Raw genomic sequence first — 13,405 nt, 5'->3', positions numbered from 1 at the left:
CTTCTTCGGGGTTTAACGGCAGCTGACATCCTTGTACATGCAGTGCTGCCATCTTCTGTTTCAGTCCGTTATTACACTCTTAAATCCTACTACTTATTCCTGCGTCTTTTGTGATCTTACAAAGCTTCAAACGACGCGTCGACTATTAAATCAGTCGTCGATGATTTTGATAGTCGACGTAATCGTGACTAGTCGACTAATCGTGGCAGCCCTATTTTCAACACAGCAGGTTACCTGGTGTAATGTTTTTTAGTTAAAAAGAAACATGGTCTGACTCCTACCCAACTATATAAAGAGTAACTGAAAGTTAAATGCAGCTAATATGTCCTGTTTTAAGCCAGGCACTTCCACCTCTGCTCCGCTGAGTCTCAGCCACCATCGCTCTGGCAGCAACGGCGCTAAAGCAAGTAGGAGAGAGCCGAGCTGGAAAAAAACATTTTGGGAGGGGGGAGGGGTTATCTATACTTTTGTTGTTAAAATGTTCCATCTCAATTAAGTACTGTATGCTTTTTATACTTTTAGTAGTGTGTCCCACAAACAGCAAATATTTTCAAAAAAAGTAAGACATCTTTGGGGGTGCTTTGATTCATTTTGGGGGTGCTGAAGCACCTCCAAAACTGGGCTAAAATCGCCCCTGGTTTAAAACTTTCCTTTTTGCTAAAGCATATAGTTAGTGCTGGACCAGGTGACCCTGAATCCTCCCTTAGTTATGCTGCAATAGACGTAGGCTGCCGGGGATCCCATGATGCATTGAGTTTTTCCTTTCCAGTCACCTTTCTCACTCACTATGTGTTAACAGACCTCTCTGTATTGAATCATACTTCTCATTAATCTCTGTCTCTTTTCCACAGCATGTCTTTATCCTGTCTTCCTTCTCTCACCCCAACCAATCACAGTAGATGGCCCCGCCCCTCCCTGAGCCTGGTTCTGCTGGAGGTTTCTTTCTGTTAAAAGGGAGTTTTTCCTTCCCACTGTCGCCAAAGTGCTGCTCATAGGGGGTCATATGATTGTTGGGTTTTTCTCTGTATCTACTGTACAATATAAAGCACATTGAGGTGACTTTTGTTGTGATTTGGCGCTATATAAATAAATTGAATTGAATTGAATCAAAACAAAAAACAACAAAAAACAAAAAATTTCAACAGGGAAAGAATAATTTCTTCCATGTGGCACTGCAAAGAAAACCAGAAGCAGGATCATAAACTCTATATAAAATCTGGAGGGGGTCAAACACAAAAATGCTGAAAAGTGGAGATACAGTCATTGAGATGGCATACTTATAAAAGACATATTTAGCTTGCCTTTCTTGTACTGCTTCTTCAAAACTATATCTTTAATTCTGTCCTCACTCGACTGATTATTATACTTGTATCCGTGCTTTACCTATCTTATATTCTTGCCCTTTAGATTCTAAAATGTGTAGTACATGATTGTTTTTATTTTTGTGTGATGAGTTATACATGGACATTTAACCTCGTGCACATGAAACGAGAACAAATACAACATATGAGAATTATCGAGCCTTTAATGGATCATCTAATCTGTTTCCTCCATATGTTGACTCCCCATCGAGCACTGCTGGGTTTTCAGTCTCAGTACTCACTGAAGCAGAGCTTTTGTATTCTTTGAGCTGTTCCTGAATGAACTTTGGAAGAGTTTTGCCTCTTTCCTCATTACTACTTCCTGCCTGAATTGTTTATCTTACCAGATGGCCACCCCCGCATTACCTTTCACTTCATAATTGTGAACTGTGTAATACTGACATTTTTCAAGTGTGAAGCATTTTGAAAATACACCACAAAATAAGTTATTGTGAAACCAAAAAAAAAACTAATAATAAAGCTTTTACGCATCTATGTTTAACACACAAGCTCACAGTCATCACCAGTGTTGGGTAAGTTACTTTAAAATAGTAACTTAGTTACATTACTAGTTACTTCTATCAAAAGTAACTCAGTTACTTCAAGTTACTCGTTACTTTCAAAGTAACTAGTTACTAGGGAAAGTAACTTTGGTTTTACTCAGAATTCTCTTGTTAATGTGTTGCTTCCATAACTTTGCCAGTCTTCTAGCTTGCTTACTTGCCACAAGTGCACTGTGCCACCTACCAATAGAAAGGAAAAGATAATGTGCATATTTCCACGAGAGAAATCCCACGCCTGGACCGTCATTGACTGCTGCCATGATTCTAGCCTACGTCACAGCGTCATGTGCGCCTTTTACATCCAACACAAAAACTGCAGTCGTGGTACTTTTGATTGTACTCAGAACTCTGAAATTCTGCCTTCTAAATAGGAAGATGTAGGTAACACCAGACTGCAGATGAGCTGCATACAGGGCTGGACTGGGAAAAAAAATCAGCTCGGGCATTTTGACTAGAGACTGGCCCACCATTATAGGAAAAATCATAAAGCCTTTGAATGAAAACAAACACTGTTGTGACAGTGATGTTCACTGTTTTGATGGTATATTTGCATCAATCTATGAATCGTTTGTTCGCAAGATTCAGATAATTATTTTTTAAAAGCTAGACATTTTAAATGAGAATAAGAAAGAAAAGTGTTTCTTTGTGCCCACCTCTCCCTGTTAATGCCCTACCTGGCCCCCCTGGCAAAACTTTGCTAGATCCGCACCTGCACAGTTACCAGCTGTCAGCTACCTAAAAAGGATCCTGGGGTTATCTGTCTCTCAGAAACAGTTCATAACTTCCCTTCAACTCATTCATGTCACCTAAAAGGTAAACCTGTTTCTCCATCACCTGTTCAGCTCTGATGATTCAGTAAGGACATCTCCTGGTTTCATCTTCATGTTTCCCTCTCACCAGATAACCAAACCGACATCATGACCAGCAGCTTTACAGCTGTGGCTCCAGCAAACATCAGCTGATACTAGAAATTAATATTAAATAAATTCTAACAACAGCTGATCAAGCTTAAAAGTGCTGCTGTTGTTTAGCGTGACATCTGCTGGTTTCCTCTTTCTGGCGCAAAGTGGGCGATAAACAAACAAGAGAGCCGATCAGCTGATCATTGATCAGTTTTCATGATTGAAGTAGAAACGGGAGAGGGAGGGGAGAGAATGAAAGAAGAAGAGGCAGCTGTGCAGCAAAGACACAGAATAACTCCAGCTTTGTGTCTTTTTCATTGTAGCTGAATTACGGGACAAACTGTTCCTTTTCACCTCAATAAGAAACGCGTAATATTTTCTCTGAATACCAGACGGGACGGTTGGCAACTCTAATAACTTATGAACAAAATAAAGTTCACTATCAGTAACATCATAGCACCCACCCAGCTGTATAGAAACTCCGTCATGCTAGCTAGTACGCAGTACGGAAAAAGTCAGCACAACGAAAATAAACTCCACCTAAACTTGGTTTATATCTGACCCAGATAGACTGCAGGTCATAACTTCTTACCTGAAGTTCAGTTCACACTTGGACCGGCGGCCGCCTCGGGTCTCTTTTCCTTCTACGTCCCCTTTCCCTCATCCACCTGCTGCCTCCACCACTTGCTAATGTTACAGAATCTGTGGAAGCTCCGCGATAACCACCACACGAAGTAACGAGTAACGACCCTATCTAAATCCCAGTAACGACTAACGCGTTCCTGATTTTGGCATAATAACTAGTTACCGTGCTCGTTACCACAATAGTAACGTAGTTACTGTAACGCGTTACTTAATAACGCGTTAGTCCCAACACTGGTCATCACTCAGCTGAAACAGTTCAAATTCCAGCTTCTGACAGTTCCCAAGAGTCCATTTGTGTTATGTAACATGTTTGGGGCCTCTTTTTCCTGAGCACTCTGCAGCCTGATGATAACACCACACATACCACAGCACTCTTTGCTGGATCACACTGCTTCTCCTGCAGAGGGATTTCTGATACTTCAACCATGATTTTTCAAGCTTTCTTCGATTGTATGAATTTTACTAGTTGGTTTTTGCTCAGTTTTGTATTGTTAATTTTAAGTGATATAATACGAAACCGGAGGCCTCGCAACTTTCCACCAGGACCCTGGGCTGTGCCTCTGCTAGGAAATGTCTTCACTGGAGTAGACTACAAAACAATGCATGAGGTGAGCAGGAGATCCTTACAGTGCAATTTGGTTTACATACAGTAGGCTGGCCAATATAATGTGCACGATGAATAACAACAGATAATAACAAGACTTCCACTTTAACCTCCTAGGACCTGGCATCCACATATGTGGACATCACATTTTGGGTTATTTAGACCAAAATACTCAATTTTGCTCTCCAAGGGCCTGAGATCCACTTACGAGGACATTGTACTGCTACTGTTCTATCAAAATTTTAAACGAATATCCTCATATGTGGCTCTCATTTTTCTTAGAAACAAAAATCAGGTAAAAAAACAAACAAACTGGTAATTCTTTGTTTTTACATTCATCTGGTCCCATTCAGCCCAAATATCAAAGAGAATACATAGAATAAAATAAAAATGCATTCCGTGGAAGAGTTTGGGTCTTCTAAAGGAATACCAAATGTGAAACATTTCTCTTGATTTATTTCTAAATGCAGCTGGCTCAGAAGTACGGCCCCGTGTTCAGTTTGAGGAGGGGCAGTGAGAGGATGGTGTTTGTTGCAGGATATAAAATGGTCAAAGAGGCTCTTGTCAGCCACATGGACACCTTTGTTGATCGACCAATCATCCCACTTTTCCATGTTATATTCAAGGGCATTGGTGAGTAGTTAAAACACGTGCACGAAAGCATGTGCTATCACATATATTTTTGGGTGTACCAACCTCATTCCCAAAGTCTTAAACTGTATTAAATTTTTGCCTTTTGGAAATGACAAGCACCAATATATCATTGTCATAGCATTAAATAAGAAGTGTGCATGTTCTCCCTGTATCTGCATGGGCTTTATTAGCTCCCATGTTTCCTCTCACAGTCCAAAAACATTTTACCCCGTGCCCTACAAGATGTACATTAATGCAGAGACTTCCTTGTTAGTAATTCAATATAGTATTCTAATAGGTATAGCGCTGAGCAACGGTTACCTTTGGAAGAAGCAGAGGAAGTTTGCCAACATTCACCTGCGTTACTTTGGAGAAGGCCAAAAGTCACTGGAGAAGTACACTGAAGTGGAGTGCAGCTTCCTTTGTGAAGCTTTCAAGGAGGAGCAGGGCAAGTAGGCTGCAGGAATTCACATAACTCAAGGGATTGCTCTGCACTGAAATCATTTTTGTAGCAGGATTTCTGTTGATTTGAGTATAATTTGACATCTTCACAGGTAGACCATTCAACCCCCACGACATCATGACAAATGCAGTGGGTAACATCATCTTCTCTGTGGTCTTCGGACATCGCTTTGAATACAGTGACCCCAGCTTTCGCAGAATTCTGGAGCTGGACAATGATGCCCTTCTGCTTGCTGGTTCAGCTCAGGCACAGGTACTCGTTGTTTACACTACCATGTTGTGATCGCTTATGATGTTCTTGTTGGTCTTTTACTAAGAGTTTATCATCCTCACCAGCTGTATGATGCCTTTCCTGGCTTGATGAAGTACCTGCCAGGACCTCACCAGACTGTCCATGCCAACTACAGGGAGATTGTGGCTTTCTTGAACAGAGAAATTGAAAAGCACCAGGAAGAGTGGAACCCAGATGACCCTCGTGATTTCACTGATGCATACCTGTCAGAGATGGAGAAGGTAACACGAAAACATTTGTAGTGACGCATATGAATACTATTCTGTTAACTTTTTAAAAAATTAATTGAAACAATAAGCATGTGTTCATGTAAACCATAACAATTGTCTATACTGGCCACTAATAGGTCACATTTGTAATGTGCCAGCACTGTGTTTGGATTCAAAAGAAGTCCTTCAAAAGTTTCTGAGACTTCAGCCACCCAAATGAATCAGTTAATCAAAAAACACAATCCTTATGATCATGAGATTAACTGGTAATAAAGTAAATTACCTAAATGAACCAAGTACTGTGGATAATGTCTGTATTTTTCTGTTACATTAGAAAAAAGAGGATCCTCGTGCTGGCTTTAATATTGAAACGCTTCTGGTTTCTACCCTTGATCTGATTGAGGCTGGGACAGAGTCAACTTCCACCACTCTACGCTGGGCTCTAGTATTTATGATGAACTACCCAGAAATACAAGGTTGGTAACTTATTACTCCATCCCCCTTTCTCACATCCCAGATTGCATATCTTCAATCCCTGCTTTCAACTCTCCTTTATCATCGCATGAGGAAAAAGTGAAGGTCAAAAAGCTTGAGAATCTTAAACAGCTGAAAGCAAATAAAGGATGGTTTCCTCCTCCAAGAAGAATTTGCAGGTTAAATTCTAGGTGGCCCACTTTCATAATGGATACGCCTTTGCATCCTTGACTGTAACTCCAAAGGAGAGAACTCCCTTTTTTCTGTCTGTCAAATGCATTTTAAGAATTGTAAACCATTGGTGTATTGTCATGAGATTTTAGGTCACAAGCAGGATGAGGGGGGGACAGATGGGCAGGCACAAACGAGAAAAATGAGAACAGCCTGAAGAATATAGATTTTAGATCAGTCTGACTATGATGGTTATTAAGTTGTCTGCTTTAGTCGTTACTGTTTCCCCTTTCAGAGAAAGTGCAGGCAGAGATAGACAGAGTGGTCGGACAGTCTCGCCTGCCAACCTTGGCCGACAGACCCAACCTACCCTACACTGATGCTGTTATCCACGAGACCCAAAGGTTTGGAAATATTGTGCCATTGGGATTCCCAAAAATGGCCAATAAAGATTCTACACTGGGAGGATACTTCATTCCTAAGGTAAGGGATTATTTACCAGACTGAGCCAGAAATTAACGTTCATTTCATATGTCTTTCAATTATTTATAAATAGCTAATAACAACATCTGATAACACTATTTCAGGGCACAGCTATTACTACAATACTTTCATCTGTGCTGTTTGATAAGAATGAGTGGGAGACTCCAGATGTCTTCAATCCTGAACATTTCTTGGACTCAGAGGGCAAATTTCGAAGAAGAGATGCCTTCTTGCCATTTTCAGCAGGTCATTTTATAGCGTGTATTTTAGTTTCCATTAAGAGTACATTTGATAGCAAAATGAACAGCAGGATAAATACTTCTGTTTCCCACAGGTAAACGTGTGTGTATCGGTGAGCCCCTGGCCAAAATGGAGCTCTTCCTTTTCTTTGCACCTCTGCTCCAACGCTTCACTTTTACTCCTGTTCCTGGAGAAATGCCCAGCTTGGAGGGTGTGATGGGCTTCACCTACTCTCCCGAGGAGTTCAGGATGCTGGCAGTGCCTCGCTGAGGTCATGCCATGCAAACACAAAGATGAATAAACTGAAACTCCACAAGCTTTATGGGATCACCAAATCACAGTATACAGAAAAAGCATACTAGAAACCCGGAAAGAAGCAATAGCGTGAAAATATACTCTGTAAAACATTTTACGAACATTTCACATAGTAAGACACAATGTGCATGTCACAGTGCTAACTGTTGTTGTACTTTTATTTCTTGTCTTTTACTGTGAAGCACTTTGAGTTTTATCTGTGAAAAGTGCTATATAAAACAATAAAGTTTGCTTACATAATACATAATAATGGTTAGACAACCTTGAAAAAATAATGTGCATGCATTATAACAACTGACTGAAAATTAGGTGCCACATAATGCCATTAGCTAATACTAACTTTATCTATAATAAGGCAAATTCTTTAAATATATGTTGTATTGAAATTAAATTAACAAAAAGAAAGTTTGATGACATGTGGATAAAACTGCCCTTTTTATCTATTTTTATCTATTAGACTTTACAATTCTTTGCCAATCAAACTGTTCTGTGAACTTTGCATCTTTTTACAACTATTAGAAATGCAATTTCCTTTCATGATAAAACAAATTTCTCTGGACTGCAAAAGATTACATGTTACCTATCAACCTATCAACAGATAGATAAGTGGTTGTATAATACTGAATACAAATCTAGTATAAGAATTCACAGCAGAATTAATTCTAAAAATGGCTGCCAGAATCAATTTACTGAGCAAATTTAAAATGAGTCTTATTCCTTTAAATGTAAAATTATTTTCTGTTACAAATACATCACAGCAGGGGCGATTCTAGGATCAGAGCTTTGGGGGTGCTGTGCACCCAGAGAGCTGCCCATCCAGGCAAGATACACTTTACTCATCACAATAAGACTTCTTCCCCGTCTCTGTCAGTCCCTGCATCCATAAATGTCTCCAGTTGTCCCGAGTTCTGTCTGACTGCCTCCTTGGTGCATTCAAACCCCTGTTCCTCCCTGTCCTCATCGTCTGTTGTCTTCATCTCCATTATCAGTCATCATAATTTTACCCTCTCTATGCAAGTCTGCAAATTTCTTTATTAAATCATAAGTTTCTTAAATTCATCAAGTCTCTCTGTGCCTGGGTCCTCGTCACAAAACACGACATCACTGTTTTGTACATTTTAACACAATTTAATCCCCACATTTTTGAAAGAATAGCAAAACACTTTTTTGAAAAGTCTGTAACAAAACCATCAAATCTGATCAAGGTTATTAAAATGCTGCCAAAGAAGAATGGATTGGAATAAAAAAAAAAAATATCCTAACCTTAATTACTGGGGAAAATGATGAATGATGCTCATAGTGAGTAAAAAGTAAACTGTGTGCATTTTTTGGACAGAGATTCACTTCTAAAGTGTGTGTATAATACAATACAGATACATAAAAAATACACTCCAAAAATAGAAGAGTCCTTGAAATATACAAAATATTATTAGAAAATGGAGACACTTGGCCTTTGGTACAATGTATACAATGTATGAAAAGATCTTTACTGCAGATGCTACTATGGCTCTGCAGATTTTTTCTTTTCTTTTAACCTATGTCGCCTCACCTTGAGGTTGGTAAATCTGTCTATCACATTTTGGTGGTCAAGTCTCTCACGCATCTCTTTCTCAACTGACATCACAGCCAGGTGCTGGAGTCTGCTTTGACCCATGGTCCTTCTCAGCCAGGTATGGAGCTGACTCAAGACACTAAAAGACCTTTCACAGCTACAGCTGCTAACTGGGTTTGTTAGGGCAACCTGAATAACAGTTTTCAGTTTGGGGAAGATCTGATTATCCAGAAGATTGTACAATGTTAACATATCTGGAATGGCACCAGCCTCACTCTTGAGCTTTATAAAGTCTTTGGCAACCGTGACTTCCTCTGACTGAAGCTCAATATGGTAATGCAGTGCCAGGGCTGACATCCCAGTTTGTTTTGCAGATTCTGTATAGCAGCTTTAATATAGGGAGAACACAACTTCCAGATTGTATGAGTTGTTTGTATTAGTTGTTTGTCTTTCTTTTTCTTTGACAGTTAAACAGTTACTGTTTTGCCTGTTAGTACTCCCTGTCTGTTTTCTTACCTGGTACTTCTTGATCTTGCACTTTGTCCTCATGTTCCCCTCTTTCCTCTCTCCCTCTTTGGACTGACAATCTGTACACACACACACACACACACACACACACACACACACACACACACACACACACACGCACACAACAGGAGTTATAAGGTTAATGGGCATCCAGTCAGTTAGCTAGTTAGTACCTTGGGTTCAATATCGGCACATATGGCAAAATAACCAGGTTCTCTCATTACATTTCAAACAGGACAGTGGTAACAACAGCAGGCTACGGACAATGTTAAGTTTTAGATTTTAAATAGGCTGTATACATTTCAATGAGATCAACAGGGCAGTCAAATATCGCTAATTTTACTACAGAGCAAACATCGTCAGAAAACACGTTTTCAACTAGGGCTGCCACAAACGATTATTTTGATAGTCGACTAGTCACCGATTATTTTTGCAATTAGTCGACTAATCAGATCATCATCCATTGGATGTAAAACGTACAGCTTATTGCACCAGCATGCATCTGCTCTCATATAACTATCATTAGCTTACAGCTCTAAGTGTTTAAGGTATGTGCTAACTAAAAATAAAGACAAGATGATAGTTTATTAAATTTTAATGAAATTTGCAGATTGTTTCGGTGAAGTTTAATAAACTCATTGTTATCTAAAATATAACGGGACACCGGAGTATATTCTCGAGCATCTCACACTTCTGATAATCAGCTGTCTGCTTGATGTTTATTCAGCTGTGTAAAAACTATAACTTTAATCTCAGCCAAACCGATTTACTCAGGAACAAATAAAATACTAAAAAAAGCCAAACAATAACATTTTTAAGTTATCTAAGTGACTTATATATCATGTTTAACCTGAGTAGCGAAAGACCGCAGTGGGTTTGAAAACGATTAGCGGGAGTCCGGTGTTCTCACGGCTCTAGTTAGCCTAGCCCCCGGCTAGCTATCGAGCTAGTGGGTAAGAGACGTCTCCGAAAACATCGGAGCGCTTTTGAAAATATGTGGTGTCTTGATAAACTGAGCAGATATTTGAGGTTTACACAGCTACATTCTCACCTGAAAATATGTTAAACGTTTATTTTGTGACCCAGAAAGAATAATAAGAGTAATATTAAAACTAACTAGCTGCCGCCATTGTTGGAAACTGAGCTGGGCTGCGCTATGAATTCTGGGACACAGCTTCTTCTTCTTCTTCGGGGTTTAACGGCAGCTGGCATCCTTGTACATGCAGTGCTGCCATCTTCTGTTTCAGTCCGTTATTACACTCTTAAATTCTACTACTTGTTCCTGCGTCTTTTGTGATCTTACAAAGCTTCAAACGACGCGTCGACTATTAAATCAGTCGTCGATGATTTTGATAGTCGACGTAATCGTGACTAGTCGACTAATCGTGGCAACCCTATTTTCAACACAGCAGGTTACCTGGTGTAATGTCCATCCATCCATCCATCTTCATCCGCTTTATCCGGGGCCGGGTCGCGGGGGCAGCAGCCTAAGCAAAGAGGCCCAGACCTCCCTCTCCCCAGCCACCTCCTCCAGCTCGTCCGGGGGAACACCAAGGCGTTCCCAGGCCAGCCGAGAGATATAATCTCTCCAGCGTGTCCTGGGTCTGCCCCAGGGCCTCCTCCCGGTGGGACATGCCTGGAACACCTCACACCTGGTGTAATGTTTTTTAGTTAAAAAGAAACATGGTCTGACTCCTACCCAACTATATAAAGAGTAACTGAAAGTTAAATGCAGCTAATATGTCCTGTTTTAAGCCAGGCACTTCCACCTCTGCTCCGCTGAGTCTCAGCCACCATCGCTCTGGCAGCAACGGCGCTAAAGCAAGTAGGAGAGAGCCGAGCTGGAAAAAAACATTTTGGGAGGGGGGAGGGGTTATCTATACTTTTGTTGTTAAAATGTTCCATCTCAATTAAGTACTGTATGCTTTTTATACTTTTAGTAGTGTGTCCCACAAACAGCAAATAATTCCAAAAAAAGTAAGACATCTTTGGGGGTGCTTTGATTTATTTTGGGGGTGCTGAAGCACCTCCAAAACTGGGCTAAAATCGCCCCTGGTTTGGAGTGTTTTTGAAAGAAAAGAAAGCTAATTATGGTGTTAATGTGTTATTAATCTTGTGCAAGCAATTTATACATAAATGTCGTTTTTTTAAGACCAAACCAACACTAGCTTACTGGAAAAACGACTTAAACCTGTTGGTTAAATCTTTGACCTTAGTTCAAAAGAAAAAAGCTGCTTTTTTTGTTTCCTTTGTGGAAGATTTTGATTTAGTGAGTTAATAATCTGTTAAATTATGTGACCCCATCTTTATATTTTCTTTTTCCTATGTAAGAAAGTTGCTAATATGTAAGGAATGTTTATTCTCTGAATGTGTAATATATGGTGCATTTTCTTTTTATGTTAATATTACTAATAACATTTTTTTTTAAAAAAAGCATCTGGCTGCAGCCACCGGAAAGCGCCATATTGCGACCTCCACAGTAACCGGAAACATATCATTTCAGTTAAATCGACTTTGACAGCGAAAATTAAATTGTATTTTTGTTACTATTGATGCTGCTGATAAATAAATTTGATTCTAATTGTTTTTTTTAACAATCTGGGTTCATTAAAAAAATCACCATCCCTTCAGCTTGTTTGTGGCCAAAAGTGTCCATGTGTTATGTTTTTTGTTTTTTGTTTTTGTTTCTTTGCTACTTTTTCTGCATAAAGTTGTTTCATAAATATAAAATAGTCATTACTTTTTACATTTGTAATCCTTCAAACACCATTTTCTAGTACAATGCACTTGTTTGAAGACAACCTCAAAACTCACCATTTCATATATCAGCAGTGCTACTGGAAATTATTGTACAGTGGACCCTCACTGTAACGCGGTTCACCTTTCGCGGACTCGCTGTTTCGCTGATTTTTTTTTCTTTAACAGCACATTGTGTTGTGCGTTCTGATTGCTGTAGACCATTGTCAATCAATCTAGTGCCGTGTCTTCTGCACGGCAGCGGTCCCCAACACCCGGGCCCGTTTGGTACAGCGCCGCAAGAGTTGAGGCTCGGGTGTGAAGTGTATGGTTTTCAGGGTTTTTAATCGTTAAGTCGGGTTCCCTGGGTCTTTTCTCGTGTTGTGGTCGTGTGTCTTATTTTGAAATAACTATTTACGCGTTACCATAGCGACCAGAGAGCATTTAGAAGCAGAGAGGAGGATGTTACTCTCAGTGTTGTTGGTGCATTTCAGGAGGACGCTGCTAATAAAGTTACACAATCACACAGTGATTTACAAAATACCACAGTTTTTGTCTTTCTCTGTGTAACCCAACCAGTGCAGGGGCCTCCCTACACCCCGGACTCTGCGTTGTGTAAGTTTGTGTTGGATTGGGGTGCACAGTAGAGAGACCAGTCGGACACAGGCGTTCAATTTGTGGCTCGGACCGCGCCGTTTATTCAGATGCTGGGGCAAACACCACTCCAACTCTGCTGCTGGCCCTTTGCAAATCACAGTAAACACTGCGTGATTATCAACATAGTAAAAGCCAACAACAAATATATAAAACACACATTAAGAAAAAATAATCATGTCTTTACAAAATTCCTCGGTCTCAGGAATGTGTATGACACAAAACTAACACAGCTGGACTACCAGCAAATTGTAGCTGAAAAGCTAATGCTTCATCTTGCATTACTTTGCCCGAATGAGTGCTCTGCTAACAAGCGGGAATGTAGCCCGAAATTGCGGCAGATATTACAAAATGGAACATGCACACAAACTGCTCATACTCTCATCAGACAGCACATGAACCTCTCAATAAACAAAATATATGCTTAGCAAACCGCCATTTTGCACAGTGGAACACTTATTTTTAAACAAAAAACCAATGCAGTACACCACTGACAGTGCTTATGTAGCTGAGATATAATATACTGAGTGTGAACATTCTCAAAACTGTATTATATATAGTTTATTTTTTTTTATTGTGTA

At 39.9% G+C, this 13,405-nt stretch overlaps 2 protein-coding genes and 1 long non-coding RNA gene across 3 annotated transcripts in view; 1 reads left to right on the top strand and 2 right to left on the bottom strand.

Annotated features, from left to right (window-relative positions):
• LOC146493880 (neoverrucotoxin subunit alpha-like) overlaps window positions 1-13,405 on the bottom strand; it is a 90,687-nt gene that overhangs the window by 28,585 nt on the left and 48,697 nt on the right. The gene's annotated exons all lie outside the window — the stretch shown is intronic.
• LOC146493886 (cytochrome P450 2J2-like) lies at window positions 1,939-7,781 on the top strand. The gene is made up of 9 exons (XM_085149711.1): window positions 1,939-4,079; window positions 4,546-4,708; window positions 5,007-5,160; window positions 5,267-5,423; window positions 5,507-5,683; window positions 6,006-6,147; window positions 6,612-6,799; window positions 6,904-7,045; window positions 7,134-7,781. The coding sequence occupies exons 1-9, from the start codon at window positions 3,897-3,899 to the stop codon at window positions 7,307-7,309; spliced, it is 1,482 nt and encodes a 493-aa protein (XP_085005837.1). The 5' UTR covers window positions 1,939-3,896; the 3' UTR covers window positions 7,310-7,781.
• LOC146493885 (uncharacterized) lies at window positions 8,904-13,333 on the bottom strand. The gene is made up of 2 exons (XR_014872132.1): window positions 10,852-13,333; window positions 8,904-9,493 (listed from the first exon to the last, which is right to left on the bottom strand). It is a non-coding gene; the product is annotated as an uncharacterized LOC146493885 (long non-coding RNA).

The sequence above is a fragment of the Neolamprologus multifasciatus genome, chromosome 22 (genome assembly GCF_963576455.1).
Source record: "Neolamprologus multifasciatus chromosome 22, fNeoMul1.2, whole genome shotgun sequence".
Lineage (NCBI taxonomy): Eukaryota > Metazoa > Chordata > Actinopteri > Cichliformes > Cichlidae > Neolamprologus > Neolamprologus multifasciatus.
This window is presented reverse-complemented; position numbering and strand designations above follow the sequence as displayed.